This window comes from Rattus norvegicus, chromosome 10 (genome assembly GCF_021556685.1).
Source record: "Rattus norvegicus strain SHRSP/BbbUtx chromosome 10, alternate assembly SHRSP_T2T, whole genome shotgun sequence".
Lineage (NCBI taxonomy): Eukaryota > Metazoa > Chordata > Mammalia > Rodentia > Muridae > Rattus > Rattus norvegicus.
This window is the reverse complement of record NC_141543.1, coordinates 45,022,049-45,039,694: the sequence shown is the minus strand read 5'-3', so window position 1 is coordinate 45,039,694 and position 17,646 is coordinate 45,022,049. Positions and strand designations below refer to the sequence as shown.

Sequence of the window (17,646 nt, the reverse complement as noted above, 5' to 3'; positions counted from 1 at the left end):
TTTCCCTTTTGGGCCTGGGTTCTCCCTGTGTAAATAGGGATGCATACATAGCTAAGCATATTGTTGCATTGTCTATACCCAATCTTACCAGCAGGAGGCGATAGAAGGCTTTCAGATTCTCTATCGACTGCAAAATGCATGTTGAATCTCAGGAATTCTAAAAACTCGGAGGAACAGTGTTTTAGATTAGATAAATGGAAGAGTTGCCTACAATAGCTCTTTACCACCTACGGTGATGCCAGGGACACCATGGTGATTGGAAGCAGGGGAGAGCTGAGTAGGAACTGTCCCTGGGCAGAACACAAAACCTGCATCAGCTTCTGCATATCTGCAGTGGGACATGAAAACTGGCTTTTCTACCCAGTCGTCAAGTGGCACAGAAGTTGTTACATCCTCACACATGCCACACCCCACTCAGAATGACTCTAGAATCTGAATCTCTATAGTGGAGTCTGTTTTTGGGTTTTCTTGGTTTGCTTTGTTTTTCTGTGTGTGCTTGTGTGTGTGCCTGGGAACCTGTAAAATCCAGAGGAAAGAGTTACGTCCCCTGGAATTGGAGCTATAGGCAGTTGTAGGTGGCCCAAAGTAAGTTCTGGGAACCCAGCTTGGATCCTCCAGAAGAGCAATAAATGCTTTTAACCACTGAGCTATCTCTCCAGACCCTAAAGTTTAGCCATCTTCTCACATGCTCTCAACATGCTCTTAATGCACTCAAAATTGTCAGCCCTGCATCTGGCATCTGTTAGGACTTACATCCCAGTTAAATATTCTGCTGCCCTCAGTCAGCTGCAAGCTCCTTCCTTGCAGGAGAGATCCAGCTCGTGACAGAAAGAGAGGTGGACAGAGGGAGGAGAAAAGGAAGGGGCTTTGTGGAGGAGGCATAATGTGGCACTGCCAAGCGTAAAAGGTTAACAATGACCCTCAGACCCAGTAGATTGGAAGGTTGAGTAGCGAAAGCCCTGCCCAGGGATTGAGCACACCGCCTCTGACCAGATGCCCTGTCTCTCTCTCCTCTCCCCTACAGTTCAGAGTGTCAAGAACAAGCCTCTCTTCTTTGCTGACAAACTGTACAAGTCCATGAAGGTAAGGCACCCGACCTGCTCACAAGCGCTGGCTTCCCCAAACCTACAGGCACAGATGTGCGCCCCCAGACGAGGACCTCAGGCTGCTCTTTACCCCCACTGTGTTTACTGCTTTTGGCCCAAACATAGTCTTTCTCAACCAAGAGTGATTTGTGATAACCAACAGATTTCCAGTTGCCAAAACTTAAAAGAGTATAGATGTTGGCGTCTGGTGGGGGCAAACAGAGATGTCGATACACAAGATACTCTGCACAGGTAGATCCCTCTATCAGTGAATGATCCACCCAGCTGCTTGAGAACTCACAATGTACCAAGCCCTGAGCCTTGTGTCCACCTATCTGACCACAGATGACCCATGGCAGTTCTACAGGCCCATGGTAACCCCCTTACTTCACAGAAGGACAAAGAGTGGTATAGGACAGTTAAACTTGGCCCGTGTCTACACACCCAATAAGTGGCAGAGCTGGAGGGAGAGGAGAGAGGGCCCTGGACAAGTTTCCACAGACTGAATGACAAGAACACAGTCTCTCATGGTTCTAAAAGCAAGGTGCTGGCAAGGCTGGCTCCTTCCCATCCCAGCCCTGCCGTCCCTCTCCTGCCTCCCGGAGGCTGCCAGAAACCCCTCATATGTCTTGGGTTTGGCTGCACCGCTCCAGTCTCTGCCTCTGTGTTCACATGTGTGTCTGTGTCCCTGCGCCCCTTTGAGCCACCGGCAGGTTGAGGGCCCCAATCCAACACTCATTTTAACTCATTACAATGGCATGGCAATTAGCTTTCCATCTCTGTGGTACAATATCTGGGATGGGAAAAAAAAATCAACCTAAAAGAGGAAAAGAGGCTCATGGTTTTTAGAGCCTTCAGTTCATGGCCTCCCAATCCATTTCTTGAGCCCGTGGGTGATGCAGAATGCCGTGGCAGTGTGGGCATGGCAGAACACGCCGCTTGCTTCCAGATTGCCTGAACAGAGAGAAGAGGGGGTGAGGGACAGAGTATATCCTCAGACGCTCCACCTCACTCCCCCCAGCTAGGCTTTCGCCTTTACCATTTCCGAGCCATGTCATCAGACTGTATATCCATCAATGCGCCGGCCCATCGAGGACGTCAGAAACCTTAAGCTCTGCCTTCCCAAATCTCTAGCTCGGAACACTGCACTGGGGGCCAAGCCTTCAATGCATGAATATGGGAGGGAGGCTACATCATCCAAACCACAAGGCAAAAACTCCGTTCCCGGGTTACATTCTGAGGTGCCACCTGGATGTGAGGTTTAGCAGGGCCTGCTCAGCCCACACAGTCATCTGTGTCTGCCCAGTCCTCAGTACACGGGGGTGTGGCTTGACACCGGACGACAGTGCCGCCTGGCCTGAGAGGGCAGAAAAGACAGGAAGGTCGACATCGGCCGTAGCATGACCCAGCTCTGCCTTTCATCCCTGCTCCATGCATCTCTCCTTCGTGGCTCTACCAGGGTGCCGGCACGGATGAGAAGACCCTCACCAGGGTGATGGTGTCCCGGAGTGAGATAGACCTGCTCAACATCCGGAGGGAATTCATTGAGAAATATGACAAGTCTCTACACCAAGCCATTGAAGTAAGGAAGGGGCGGCTCGGTGGGCTCTCGGATCATCTGGTCATGCCGAGTAAAGGGAGGAGGCCTGCCTCGTTGGTTCTATGGAAATGCCTTTTATTTTACGTATTTACGTGTTTGCCTACATGAATGTCTGGTGCGTGCCTGGTCCCCACCGAGTTCAGAAGGGAATAGATGCCCCAGCACTGGAGTTACAGGGAGTTGTGAGCTGCCATGTGGGTGCTGGGAACTGAACCTGGGTCCTCTGAGAGAACGGCCAGCGCTCTTCACTGCTGAGCCACCTCATTTCTGGGTTTTGGTTGTTGTGGTTGTTTATTGGTTGGTTTTTTTTTTTGGGGGGGGGGTGTTGTTTGTTTGTTTGGTGTTTGGTTTTTGATTTTCCAGGACAGGATTTCTCTGTTTAACTCACTCCACAGATCAGACTGGCCTTAAACTGCCTGTGCCTCCTGAGTGCTGGGATTAAAGCCGTGTGCCACCAGCACGCAGCCCCTCCCAGTTCCTTATTTTAAAGCGATTGCCTGGTTTTTACTTTTTTTTTTTTTTTTGCTTTATGGAAAATTTATTACAACTCTCCAGCCGCGCATTACTTCTTCTTCTCAATGTCTTGCTCTGCGGCTTCTTTCGCCCTCTTTGCTCGGATGCCGAAGAGCCGGGCATTGGCTCAGGCCATGCGAAGGCTGGCGAAAGCCTTAAAGTTCTTCTCCTCTTCCGTGATGGCTCTGGCCTTCTCCTTTTTGTACACATTCCGGATGGGCATCACAGGTCCTGTTAGCTGCGTGGCCAATTTAAGTTCTTCAGCAGAACTGTCTCCCTTCTTCGGAGCAGAAGGCTTCCTGGGGAAAAGTATGAGCTTGGAGCGGTACTCCTTCAGGCGCTGCACGTTGGCCTGCAGTGACTCCGTGGATTTGTTTCGCCTCCTTGGGTCCACGGAGATGCCGATGGTGCGTGCCATTTTCTTGTGGATACCAGCCACCCTGAGCTCCTCCAGGCTGAAGCCCCTGCCAGCCCGGACCTTGGTGTGGTATCTAACTGTAGGGCACCTCACGATGGGCCTGATGGGACCGGACGCGGGGCGAGGGGCGATGCGGCGCGCTTTCGCCTGCCGGGCCTTGCGTCTGCGGATCTTGCGGGCCGGCTGGTTGAACCACGTGTCCACTCGCTGCTGCCAGTCCTTGTGAAAGTGGGGCTTCAGGATCATGCCATTCCGGCTGGGCGCCATGGCTGCCTCCTGTACAGGAGAACGGCCGAGCGGAAAGGAAAAGATGGTTTTTACTTTTTATTTTCATTTTATGTATGTGGTTGTCTTGCTTTCTTACACCTATGTATGTCAGTGTACCATGTGCATGTCTGGTGCCTGTGAAGGCCAGAGGAGGGAGTCAGATCCCCTGCTACCTTGGTGTGATGGTTCTGAGTTCTGTTAATCGAACCCAGGTAGATCTTCTGCAGTAATAACCATCATTCTTCACTGCCGAGCCATCTCTCCAGCCCCCGGCTTTTACTTTTTTCTAAATTTATTTTCTAAATTATAAGTCTCCAGGCTGGTGAGGGGCTAACAGGTCACCAGCACTAACTGTGGTACCAACCATACTATTTAGTTTGCACAGCACAAAACTGATCTTTTTAAAGAACACAATTCAATATTTATTTTTTCACTTATTGGTAGTGGAGACTGAAACAGCATGCTAAGTTGACACTCTACCACGGAGCTGTAACACCAATGCTTCTTTAGAAAGTTCTTATTTAGCTGGGTGCTGATGGAACATGCCTATAGTCTAAGCACTTTGGGGGCAGAGACGGTTTGAAGCCAGCCTAGGCTACAGAGTGAGTTCCAGGATAGCCAGGCTACATAGAAAAACCCTGTCTTTCTTTTATTTATTTATTTATTTATTTATTTATTTATTTATTTATTTATTTATTTATTTTTCTTCTTTTTTCTTTTTTTCGGAGCTGGGACCGAACCCAGGGCCTTGCGCTTGCTAGGCAAGCGCTCTACCACTGAGCTAAATCCCCAACCAGTCAGTGCTCTTAACCACGGAGCCATATCTCAGCCCAATCCCTAGCCCCTCTTCAAGTTCCTGTTTGTTCTTTTATGTAGAACTCTGAGTTGAAACTATAGCTTCATATGTCCTAAGTGAGCACATGACCACTGGGCTATATTCCCAGCTCAGAATTTTCCAAGTAATCAGGTCACAAAAGTAGAGGTCAGTCGATGTCACCATGACTAATTAGTGAGTTGGAGGCCAACCTGGGCTACGTGAGACCTTGTCTCCAAAACCAAAAAACATCATAAGTCAGAGAAGCTCCTTCTAAATGGGGATACGCCCCTCTGGAGAGAGTCTCGCTTCCCGGTTGACTACAGACAGGCTCTTGTGTCAGAGTAAGTCATGCTTGTTAGCTTTGCAGCTGGTCTGGGCCTTGCTTCAGTGGCTCTCTCCCTGGCAATGGCCATATAACAGTGGACACCAAGGGCCGAGAAAAAAGCCTGACTTCCTAGGGCAAGACGGAGGTCTCCCGTCCTTCTGTGGGAAGCTGCAGGGCTGGCTGAACCTGAGGAGCTGGGATGGTAGATGGGGTCCACACTGCTCCCAAAAGGAAGGGAGGCACTGGTGCCTCGCAGCTCAGCAGGGTCCTGGGGGTCACAGGCATCTGGAGAGCTCTCTCTGGCCTTGATACAGCAGCTGTGTTTGTTGGCGACTGAGATGCTGAGTGTCACGTCTAGGCTGATGGCTACTAGGCTGGGATGCTTAGAGCAGAATTACTATTTTCTCACTCTGCCTTCTCTCTGCCTTGCCAGGGTGACACCTCTGGAGACTTCATGAAGGCTTTGCTGGCGCTCTGTGGTGGAGAAGACTAAAACTCATGGCCTTGGAGGGTCCCCCCTGCCATGCAGTGGCCAACCGCACCAGCCACCGTGACCTGACCAAGCCATTGCTCCAGCTTCAGAGACTAAGGAAGAAGTGAGGGGTGGAGTTGGACTGTGATCCGGCTGGGGTGCTCTCTTGCCATTGAGGGTCCCAGGCGGTCCCTTCTGTTATCCCTCCTGCTCATGGCTAAGTGGCTGGTGAACCACAGCCATATATGCATTCAACCCTGCTCCCCGTCTGCCTCCTCCTCCGCCCACCCTAGCTTAGATCCCTCCACACAATCCCTGCCTGATTTAAGCTTTGTCACATCTCTAAACACACCAAACCTCTGTCTACGAAGTGAGTGACGTGTATGCTTTGGAGGGTGGGCTGTGGTACCTGGTGCCAGGCATGCATTCTGGGATAGCGGAGATGATGAATTAATTTGATAGAGAGGTGATCTCCCCGGCCGTCACCATTCAATCTGATAAAAGTACCGAGCTCGGAATTTCCACGTCCAGGTTTCGTTTTGTATCTATGACATCCTTGGCCTCAGACCTTGGGCCCATCCCTTCCTTATACCCAGTTTTGTTATCTACAAAAACAAGACACCAAAAAATAGCTTGGCTTCCCTTCTAACACTGGCCTTCTAGACTGAGTGGGCAGCTCAACCCCTTGAAACTTTTTTGTTCTTTTGAAAGAGAAGAAACAGGGGTAGGGAGATAGTTCACTTAAGCAAGTTCTGTAAAAGCATGAGGACCTGAACTCAATCTCCAGAACCCATACAGGCCAGTCATGGTGGCACGCACCTTTAATCCCAGACTAAGGAGAGAGGGAAGCAAGCAGATCTCTGTGAGTTCAAGGCCAGCTTGGTCTATATACTGAGTTCGGGCCAGGCAGGGATCTGTGACAAGATCCTATGTGAGAGCAAACATACAAAACCAAAAAACTATGTATTTATGATCCCAGCGCTGGGAAGATGGAGGCCGGAGGACCTATGGGGCTCACTGGCCAGCCAGGCTAAATCAATGAGTTCCCGGTTCCGTGCAGAACTCCGACTGTGTGTCACCTAAATTTCCCTTTAAGGCCAAGTGTTTCACCTGCTTGTGAGTGAGTTCTGTCTTCACCACCTCCTCTTCTAGGGAACCTGCCTCAAGCCTGGGAAGTCCTAGCCTCCCTGTGGCTCAGGTTCCCCAGGTTCTGCCTCTGCCTCTGCCTCTGCCTCTGCCTCTGCCTCTGCCTCTGCCTCTGCCCTCTGCCTCTGCCCTCTGCCTCTGCCCTCTGCCCTCTGCCCTCTGCCCTCTGCCTCTGCCTCTGCCTCTGCCTCTGCCTCTGCCCCTGCCCCTGCCCCTGAGTGGTAGACTGCTGGCACGGACCACCAACTCCCACAAACTGTACTTGGACTTCCTGTTTGTATTGCTCTGCAATTGGATCTGAGATTTTCCAGAGCCTGTGATGGGAGGCTGTCCACTGGGCAGAGGGCTCAGCCCCGCCCCACAGAGGCCCCGCCCCTCTGAGGCCCTGTCCCTTCTGATGGTCCTGCTCCCTCAGATGGTCCATCCAGGTTATTGTACTTAGGGTGTTGACAGTAGAAGCTATCCATGTAGGCAGTTAGGAGATTCTGGGTCTGGTCATTCCTTTACTGGGGGACCTTGCAGCTCTTTTTCACTGACTTCACTGGGCCTCATTTCCCCCTTTGTATAGAGAAGGGTTGGATGTGATGGATGAGAGGAGGCCCCACAAGCTAATCACAAAAAAACCTGTGGGAATCAGGAATGAAAACAGCCAAGCCTGGTGTTTAGGTTGAGGAAGGCACATTTCTGACCCCTCTGCATTCATTTCTTCTTCTTCCTCCCCTCCCCACCCCCATGAAGTGAATGGCCCTTCACTGATTGCTCATGGAGGGAGGGAGGTTTCAGGGTTTATAGGCTGAGGTCACTGGGACAGAAATGGGGGTTTGCTTCCAGAAGACCTGAAATGTCAGGATTTTTCTTAGCTTCCAGGAAAGTCTGTAAGGCTGGTGGAGTGGAGGAGCTATCCTTGTGCTTAGAGAACAAGCCATGCTTTTTCTTCCTTCCTTTTTTTCTCTTTTGAATCTGGGTCTCATGATGTAACCCAGGCTGACCTTGAACTTACTATGGAGACAGAGATAAGCTGATCCTCCTGCCTCTGCTTCTGAGTGGTGGGTTGCAGGCACGGACCACCAACTCCCACAAGCTCTACTTGGATTCCTGTTGCGCAGAAGTCAGCCATTATGAATCTGAAGCAGCTTGTTCATTAATGCAACATTCATCCATTCACAAGCATGTGCTTGCCGATACCTGCTGTGTGGTGGGTGCTAGAGCTACGGTTACGGTTCCGATCCTCACGGGGCATCGGGGAATGCCTCTCCTGTCTGATTCCCTCCACTGGAGCATTAGTGACTGCTCTCGTGGCCCCAAGTTCAAGGCACAAAAGTGATGGGGGTTAAATTAAAAGGAGAATGGCGGGAGGTCAAACCACCCCTGTCTCAAAGCAGGAGATGGGAGGATGGCTTTAAGGTTCTAGGTACAGGGGTTGGGGATTTAGCTCAGTGGTAGAGCGCTTGCCTAGGAAGCACAAGGCCCTGGGTTTGGTCCCCAGCTCCGAAAAAAAAGAACCAAAAAAAAAAAAAAGGTTCTAGGTACAGAAGGGGCCTCAGCAATTCTCAACTCCCTCAGTGACAGACGAGGTGACCATCACTTGTACTTGGCCATCACAGCAGTTAGAACTCAACAGTCCCTTGAAGGTCAGGGGTCCTAATAAACACCGACCGTACCCCAACAGCTGGGTCACCGTCTGAGATGGACTTCAAGGCTGGAGTCCCCTCCAAATCCTCACTGCTCTTCTCTTTTGTTTGTTTTTGTTTTATGTGTTGAGTTGAGGGAGTGCCTACATGTATGTGTGCGCATCACATGTGTTGCCTACATGTATGTGTGTGCATCACATAGGTGCCTGGTACCTACAGAGACCAGAAAGGACATTGGATCCCTGGAGCTGGAGTTACTGTGTAGGAAGAACAAAATCCAGGTCCTCTGCAAGACCTGTAAGTGCTGTCTCTCTAGCCCATTTGTTTTTAAAACAGGGTCTCACATAGTACAGGCTAGCCCCAAACTCTCTACGTAACCAAGAATGACCTTGGATTTCCCATCCTCCTCCCTCTGCCTCCCAAGTACAGGCAGGTACCACCATATATAGTTTATGGCAAGCTAGGGCTGGAACCCAGGGCTTTGTGCCTGCCAGGCATACACTCTGCCAACTAACTGACATGCCTACATCCCTGGACAATGCATTATCCCTTCAGGAAAGATTCGTTGCAGAAGCCGTGGTCTTTGGGACCAAAAGGAAACACCTGAAGGAAGTGGCAACTTGGGAGGGGCTTGCCCTGACCATAGCAGAGCCCAGTATCTGCTCACACTTCTGCTAACAGACGGCAGCGAGATAGCTGTTGGCTCTTTTGAAATCCCTGATGTTTTCTCGTCCCAACTCGGCTGGGGCCGGAGTTGAAGGCACAGCAAATCCCACTGGAGAAGCTTTACCAGAGCAGCCATTGCTTCCTTTGCAGGGCTCACCTGTTACAAGAAGGCAACTGAGGTAAAGTTCCGATTGGTAGGATGGCTTGTCTGAAGACTACATCATAGCAGGACTGCCAGAGAAAACTTCCTCATTTCACAGGGAGGGAGGTTACAGGGAAATTCTAGCTATACCACAGCCTCCATCTTGGGCTGCAGGCATGGGTTCAAGTCCCAGTCAACCATTAGCAATAGCAAATTCATTGACCTCCCTATGCCATGCTTCTCTCAGGGGAGGGGGGCAGCAAAGGTGCGTCTACCTCAGAGCTGTGGACCTCAGTGCAGGCACATCTCTGAGAGCACTATCCATGCCTTCGGTTCGAAACCCCTTTGACAAACCTCTTTTCTCCAAAAATATTTTCATTATGATTCAGATTCATAACAGTAGCAAAATTACAGTTATGAAGTAGCAACATAAAAAATAATTTTATGGTGGTGGGGGGGTCCACCACAACATGACAAACTGTATTAAAGGGTCATAGCATTAGGAAGATGGAGAACCACTGCGCTACACTGCACCTCATCCTCAGAGAGCTAAGTGGAGAAAAAGTATCACTCGAGAGACTGGAGGTCTTGCTCGGTTATTAGAATGCTGGCCTGGGATGCACAAAAGGCCTGGGTTCAACTTCCCAGGAAGTTGGAGGCAGACCTGGGTTCAAGGTCAGGATCTGAGAGATGCTTCAGTCAGTGAAATGCTTACCACACTAGCATGAGGACCTGAGTTCAGATCCCCAGCACCCACATTAAAAGGAAAAAGGCAGACGGACAGACTGATGGACGGGCAGACGGAGAGAAAGAAAAACCTGGTATGGCAATGTGAGGTTTGGAGGTGGAGACTGGAGCATCCCTGGAGCTTGCCGGCTGGCTAGTCTAGCTGAATTGGCGAGCTCCGAGTTCAGCAAAAGCCCCTGTCTCAAGTGAGATGGGAAGAGATTGAAGCTGCAAACCATGTCTCAAAAAGGGGGGTTGGGGGCTGGAGAGATGGCTCAGTGGTTAAGAACACTGACCGCTCTTCCAGAGGTCCTGAGTTCAATCCCCAGCAACCACATGGTAGCCCACAACCATCTGTAATGAGATCCGATCCCCTCTTCTGGTGTGTCTGAAGACAGCTACAGTGTACTCACATGAATAAAATAAATCTTTAAAAAAAAAAGGGGGGGGGGTTGGCGTGGAGGGGGAAGGCAAGTGAGAGGGAGGGGTGAGGAGAAGAGAGAAAGACACACCTGCTATGAATTCAGGAGGGGATGGAGACAGGAAGCCAGGAATCACTACCTAGAACCTAAAGGTGGGTCAGGCAGGGTTGGGGGTGAGGTGGTGAGGTGGGCAGGAGGGGCTTCGAAGGCAGAGCGTGAGGCTAGAGTCCTCATAGAGGTCACACCACAACCTGTGTAAGGACAAGTCCCAACTTTCAGGCCGTGGGCCCCTCCCCCGGGCCCAGCTGTTCTCAGAAGCTTCCAGCACATGCATTTCCTCCCGTGGATGGTCCCACCCCTTCCTCTCAGCTATCACCATCTGTCAGCTATGTTGCCAGCTAGAGTAAAAACCCCTCCCGGGCACTCAGCAAAAAGAGCCCTGGACTTTGATCTGGAAGGACCCAAAAACACCAAGGGAAGAGGAAAGAGACATTCCATTTCCCCACTTTCCCATATATACCCAGTCCCAATCCCCACGAGTCATACTGGAAGCCAGATCACTGCCAGCCATGCCCCTAGGGACAGACCAAAGAAAGCCAGAGTCAGACACACACAGGCTATGGGAAGACAGAACCTGCTGGAATGCTCAGAAGAGCATTGTTGACCACATAAAGAAAAAAAAAATGAATTGATTAGGCCCACACGCACACCAGAAGTACATCATCCCTGGCCACATGGGAAACACTAGCCCAACCCTCCAACGTTGTTACACACACACACACACACACACACACACACACACACACACACACACAGGCAAGCTCTTTCCTTGCTGTAACATCTTAGTGCACCACGCACACCTCCTGCTCTGGGGATCTGTCTGATTGTGTACGAGTCCTACTAAGAGACACTTAGGCTCCATGCGGTGCCCGGTAGGTGGGAACTGTTTTCTGTCCTACCAGGACAGCCTCCTGGGGAGCCCGGTGGTGTGTGGGCCCAAACCTAAGAAAGGAGTGGAGACCTGGGTAGGTTTTCCCTTCTCAAGGAGGCGTAAGACCCTATGTGAGAGATTTACAGAGACCGGAGAGGTGTTCCCATTGTAGACACTATGTCAGAAGTATTCCAAGAGGAGTTAACAGTGCCAGTGTTGGAAAGCTCCCACGGGGCCTATAAAACACAACGTGCTGGGATTTGCCCAAGGTGACTCAAGGTCACTACCTGCCTCATGCCTTTGAGCTGCTCCCAAGATAAAATTCCCCAGTCAGTGAGATGAAAACCCAAAATGAAACTGCTAAGGCTTCTGGGACTGGAGCCTCATCTCTGTTACCTTCGTCAGCAGTGGCAGCGAATCTATCGTCATGACCATCATCATGGCCACATTCCCCGTGGTCTCCATGGAAATAGGATACACTTTATCTTAGGGAAGGGCCCACTCACTGAATGAGCCTCAGGCTCCCCAGTTTTTGACCCAGGGACTTTGTTAAGACAGTGAGATGAAGCTTTCCAAAGAGCTTAGCAGGGTGCTGGACCCCTAGGAATATCCAGGCCCTATACCCTCTCCAACTTTCCCAGGAGTCCTCCTTCCCCTCCTCTTCCTCCTCCTCCTCCTCCTCTTCCTCCTCTTCTTCCTCCTCCTCCTCCTCCTCCCCCTCCTCCCCCTCCTCTTCCTCCTCCTCCTCCTCCTCTTCCTCCTCCTCCTCTTCCTCCTCTTCTTCCTCCTCCTCCTCCTCCTCCTCCTCCTCCTTCTTCTTCTTCTTCTTCTTCTTCTTCTTCTTCTTCTTCCTCTCTCTCTCTCTCTCTCTCTCTCTCTCTCTCTCTCTCTCTCTCTCTCTCTCTCTCTCCCATTCTGAAGTCCAGGCTAATGAGAGCTGGTTATTTACATAGACATGCGACCTTGCTGGGGAATTTCCCCAGTCACCAGGCTTCCTTTCTGAGGTTAGGCCACCTCATCACACAGCTCCTTCCTCTCCGATGTACCCCAGCCACCCGAGGGCTGCAGCCCCTGCCATCTGCCAGGTGTAGTTCCCCAGCACACAGATTTGGTCTCAGTCTTTGACCTTGGTACATGCCTCAAGGACCTGGGACAAAGATATCAAGGTACTACACACTTGAGAAGAAAATGGAAGGAGTGGGGATAGGAGCCCCAACTGCCTCCTCAACAGCTCTCTGCCTCACCCTGGGACCTCACCTTCCCCCTTCATGAGCCTCAGCCCTCCTGCCCAGTGAGAAGGTTGGTAAAGATCACTCTGAATCTTTGCTCCAGACCTGATGGGCTAAGAAGCCACTTCCTTTGACAGCACAGCCTTGCGACATCTGTTCTTGGATCCTCCTCCTTTAACAAACATCTTTCAACACACCCACTTTGTGTCTGTTTCCTTGGAAAGCACCACTTTGCAAAACTCATCCCTGAATCCCAGTTTTCAAATCCCGACAGGATTACACATACCCCATTTCCTCGAAACGACTTTGAGTTTTCGTTTTCCCTTTATATATCCAGTCTCTGACCTCGATCTGAGTTGGTACTTCCCTCGTAGGAAAAGTAAACAGAGATGGGAGAGCAGGGTACTTCAACTGCGAGTTTCTGAGGCTCCTGCATCAGAATGAACAATTAGAGTGGTGCTTTCAAAGCTGGAGGTGTGGCTCAGCTGATGGGCTACTTGCTCAGCACTGGTGAAGCCTTTGGCTAGATGCCAACACTACCTAAACCAGGTGACTCACACACTTGCAATCCCTGCACTTGAGATGTCAAGACAGGAGGACCAGGAGTCATTTTGGCTATGCAGAGAATTCAAAGTCAGCCTGAGATACAAGAAACTCTGTCTCGGAGAAGAAAGAGAGTGGGAGAGGGAGAGGGAGAGAGGAGGAGACAGACAGACAGGATAGGAGACAGAGACACAGAGAGAGAGAGAGCAATGAGAGAGAGAGAGAGAGAGAGAGAGAGAGAGAGAGAGAGAGAGAGAGTTGCTGATTAACTCCCTCCAAACCTTCAAACCACAGGTCTGGATAATCTGGAAGAACTTTGAAGCTGAGAACCCCGTAGCCAAGCACTCAGGCCCATTATGGTCTATGTATGGACAGATACTATTCCTAGGTTTCTAAAAAGACAAGGAAGGTGTCACCTCAAGACACCTTTTGAGGTGAGGAGGAAGGTGAGGGACAGAGACTGGCTCGGTCATGGGTGAGTCAGACACAACTGTAGGTCTGGCGTGTTGCAGGCTCACGGGTGCATGCAGACTCGAGTCTGGAAACGTTTGCTTGCAGCTTCCCAGTGCAGCTCCCAAGCGCAGGGAGGAATACTCTGTGGACTTAAGTGGCGGCTCTGCCCCTAGCCAGACTTCCTTCTCAAGACGCACTGGATGCCATCTTCATCTCTTTTGCTCTCTAAGGCACCTATTGAATCAGCTCATTCCCACCCTCAACAACTTCCCCTTAGGATATACATGTAGCTCAGTTGATACAGTGTTTTGCTTCTCCTGCACGAGGCCCTGGGTCCCATCCCCACCACTGCCTGAACTTGGATGTGGGAAAAAAAAAAAAAAACCAGCATAGTGGTGCATGCCTGAAACCTCAGCCCTTGTAGGCAAGAGGATTGCATCACAAATGGTGAGTTTTTGGGACAGCCTGGGCTACCTAGGATCGTATCTCAGGAGACAGACCTGTTCTTTCTGTAAATGAGAACCAACCCAATAAGGTCACAGGTCCCCTTTGGGTAGTTTGTTCTTCGTTGCTATTGAGTATAGGTGGGACTTGGACCCGATGGCACTTCCATACCCACAGAGGAGAAAACACACTCTCCCTAGACGTGCACAGAACCATGAGTATCAGACAATGTATGATTCTATTCTAGAAACGGTGATCCCAGTTCTGATAATAATGTTAGCTGGGCACGGTGGTGCACACCTTTAACCCTAACGCAAGGAAGGCAGAGACCGGTGGATTTCTGTGCCTGTGAGGCCTGTCTGGGCTTATATAGTGAGTTCCAGGATAGCCAGAGCGACACAGTGAAACCCTGTCTCGAAAACAAACAAACAAACCTCAAACATTTTTGCCAGCTGCTGCAGGTCTTTTCAAAACTTTGGATCTAATGTCTGGGTGACTCCACCAAATGGAAAACACACTCTTGTTCTCCACGGCTGCTTGACTCAGTTTACTTTTTTGTTGTTGTGATAAAGTACTGACCAGAAGCAACTCAGAGAGGAAACAGTTTATTTGGCTTACATACTCCGATTGATCACAGTCTGTCCTTGAGGGAAGTCAGGGCAGGAACCTAGGGACAGGAACTGAAGCAAAGAACATGGAGAAGTGCTACTTACTCTCCTCGTGGCTTGATACTTTGTTTCCTTACACCACCCAAGACTTCCTGCCCAAGGGTGGCACCATCCACAATGAGCTGAGCCTTCCCACATCAACCATCAATCAAGAGAATGCCCCACAGACGTGCTCATAGACCTGTTCCATGAAGGCAAATCCTCAACTGAGGTTGTCTTCTCCAGGAAATCTCCTAACACTAGTCTGTGTCAAGTTGACTACCTATGTACAGACCGATAATTCTCACTTTGAGATTTGAAAACTCATCTCAGTGAGCTTGGGTTTCTCACCTAATCCCCAGGTGACCCTTGGTATCATATTTAAAATTCTCCTTCTAGGCCTCTACCCTGCAGAGTCTGATTCAGTGGGTTTCTGGAAGGACCGACAAACCTGCCTCATGCCAGTTCAGTCCTAAGGACAGGAGTATCTTTGCCTTTCAGGATCTTTCAACAGAGCTGGTGACCTAGCAAACACTCAATACACGAGCCTGCGGGGACATTAGATATTTAAACCATAATCCCAAAACTAATACCATCTCATCTCACAACACAAACTACATTCAGTCTGTCTCCAAGAGTCCCTGAAGTCTTAGTAATCCCGGCATTATCTGAAGTTCAAATGCAAACTCAGGAACTTAAGGCAGACTCTTAGCTATGAGCCCCAAGAGAACCAAAAAGAACGTTACATGCTTCCAATATATAGTAACACAGAGCAGGCATTTCTCATGTGTCAGCTAGATGCCTGGTAAGTGCTCTCTTCTTAAGGAAATCTTTTTTAATTAATAAAAAATAAAATAATAAAATAAGTCTTTTTATTGAATGTATATGAATGCACTGTAGCTGTCTTCAGACACACTAGAAGAGGGCATCGGATCTCATTACAGATGGTTGTGAGCCACCATGTGGTTGCTGGAATTTGAACTCAGGACCTCTGTAAGAGCAGTCGGTGCTCTTAACCACTGAGACATCTCTCCAACACAAAAGACGTCTTTTAATACATATACTCTTTTACAGTCCTAGTCTGGGATAAGAGGAGTCTGGGCACAGCTGAGATGCCCTCAAGCCTTCTTTCCCAGTGTCCCAGTATCCCAGTACAAAGCATCTAGCTCTTTTTTTTTTTTTTTTTATTTCTTTGCTTATTTGTTTTTCTAAGATAAGGTGTCCCCTATGTAGTTCTGACTGTCCCTGGAATTCACTCTGTAGACCAGGCTGGCGTCAAACTCAGAGATCCTCCTGCCTCTGCCTCCTGAGTGCTGGGATTAAAGACGTGCACCACCACCATCTGGCATGTCTAGCTCTTTTTAATGATGTCTATCTCTTCAGAAGCAACTACCTTAGCCCCAACTTTACACTGTTTTTTTCTGTCTAAACTACAAGTTTTAAAAGTCTTTCTGCCCTATTTGTCACCATAAACTTGACTAAAAGCAGCTAGCCATAACTGCACCATGGTCTGAATGCTGAGCTCTGTCAGATACGTGAGTTAACCCAGCATCTTTACACTCAGCCTCATTCAAAGTCTCGGGGCTTGTGTGGGTCAAATATAGAAAAGTTATTTTTCAGTTGTTATATGAATTGCCTGTTGCAGGATCACAAAGTGACTGTGTTATTTACTGGAAATAAAACAAAACCTGTTTCCTGTGGTGGTGCGGCTCAGCCCTTTAGCACACACCTTTAATCCCAAACAATGAAGGTCAAGTTAGTTTGCAGAAGGAAGCACCCATGCGTGAAAGTGATGTCTAATTGAGTGGCAGACAAAAGGACAAATCAGAGAGAGACTTGATAGAATAGGATATGCCCAATGAGAGAGAGAGAGAGAGAGAGAGAGAGAGAGAGAGAGAGAGAGAGGAGTTTGAGCTAGAACAGCTAAGTTGAACCAGCCACAAGATTTCAGAAAGAGCTAGAAAGGGTAAAATTGTTCAGCATTAAGTCTCAAAACATTCTAGGCCTAGATAAAATTGTACAGAGACTAGAGGCTTCCAAGAAGACCTAGGTTAGCAAACGGAGGCAGTAAGTCTCAGAAAGGATCATTACCACAAGAAAATAAAATTAGTTCTAAAATGGCCTTTACTCTAGTTCACAACAGAGACCTCATTCCTGTCTGAAACCTTATGAGCCTGGCCCTGCCTTGTTCCCGTCTGGGTTTCTGAGCTTCACCAGGACTGTTCACTAAGCTCTGCTGATAGCAGCCTAGGCTTTCTTTAGCCTACATCTCTGACCTCTCCTGAATTCTTCCTGCAAATCAGTTCCACAGGTTTAAGAACCACACTTAATCTAAAGCACAAATCCACTCTCCTTTGGGATTAATTTTCTGTTATTTTTTCTCATACTGACATGAATAACTTAAGGGAGGAAGGATTTCATTTTGAAGGTGATTTCAGAGATTTTCGTTTGGGTTTGATTTTGGTTTTTTTGGTTTTTTGTTTTTTTCTCTTTCTTTTTTTCGGAGCTGGGGACCGAACCCAGGGCCTTGCGTTTGCTAGGCAAGCGCTCTACCACTGAGCTAAATCCCCAACCCCTGTTTTTTTTTTTTTTTTTAAGACAGAGTTTCTCTGTGTAGCCCTGGCTGTCTCTAGAATTCACTCTGTAGACCAGGCTGGCCTTGAACTCAGAGATCTGCCTGCCTCTGCCTCCCAAGTACTGGGGTTAAAGGCATGCACCTTTACGCCCAGCCAATTTCAGAAATTTTAGTTCATTTTCCTTTGACTCTGTTAGTTCTGGGCCTGGGATAAAGCAGAATATCATGGAGGAAAAAGCAAGTGGAGAAGGCAGTTTACCTCAGAGCAGACTGGAAGCAGGGAGCCACAGGACAGATGGAAAGATGGACCAGGTTTGACCTTGAAAGTCACACCCAAAAGAAATCTACTTACTTAACTAGGCTCCACCTCCTCAGATTTTCAGAACCTTCTAAAATAGTGCCAATGGATACCAAACCCTCAACAAAAGAGCCCATACTCTCAAAAGAGAGTACCTTATATATTCAAGCTGGGTTTATTAAATGTAACCTGCTGTCTGTCTGTTTTGAGGCAGGGCCTCACCGTGCAGAGCTGGCTGGCCTGGAACTCACAGAGATCTGCCTGCCCTCACCTCCTGAGTGCTGAGATTAAAGGTG

General features: G+C 49.2%; 2 protein-coding genes and 1 pseudogene across 8 annotated transcripts in view; 1 reads left to right on the top strand and 2 right to left on the bottom strand.

Moving 5' to 3' along the window:
* The window catches only part of Anxa6 (annexin A6), a 55,110-nt gene extending 49,095 nt beyond the window's left edge, over positions 1-6,015 (top strand). For 5 of the 6 annotated variants that reach the window (XM_087574572.1, XM_087574576.1, XM_087574574.1 and 2 more), the window contains 3 exons: positions 1,025-1,083; positions 2,545-2,667; positions 5,459-5,863. In XM_087574572.1, coding sequence (XP_087430698.1) covers positions 1,025-1,083; positions 2,545-2,667; positions 5,459-5,518 — 242 coding nt within the window. In that variant the 3' untranslated portion in view covers positions 5,519-5,863. 6 annotated transcript variants of the gene reach the window in all.
* Positions 3,187-3,920, bottom strand: LOC100362400 (60S ribosomal protein L13-like; annotated as a pseudogene). Its single transcript, XR_015631627.1, has one exon. The product of XR_015631627.1 is annotated as a 60S ribosomal protein L13-like (transcript).
* The window catches only part of Rapgef6 (Rap guanine nucleotide exchange factor 6), a 449,393-nt gene continuing 436,353 nt past the window's right edge, over positions 4,607-17,646 (bottom strand). Inside the window, exon 25 of the transcript XR_015630532.1 lies at positions 4,607-4,659. The gene's annotated coding sequence lies outside the window, so the exon portion shown is untranslated. The remainder of the gene's footprint in view (positions 4,660-17,646) is intronic.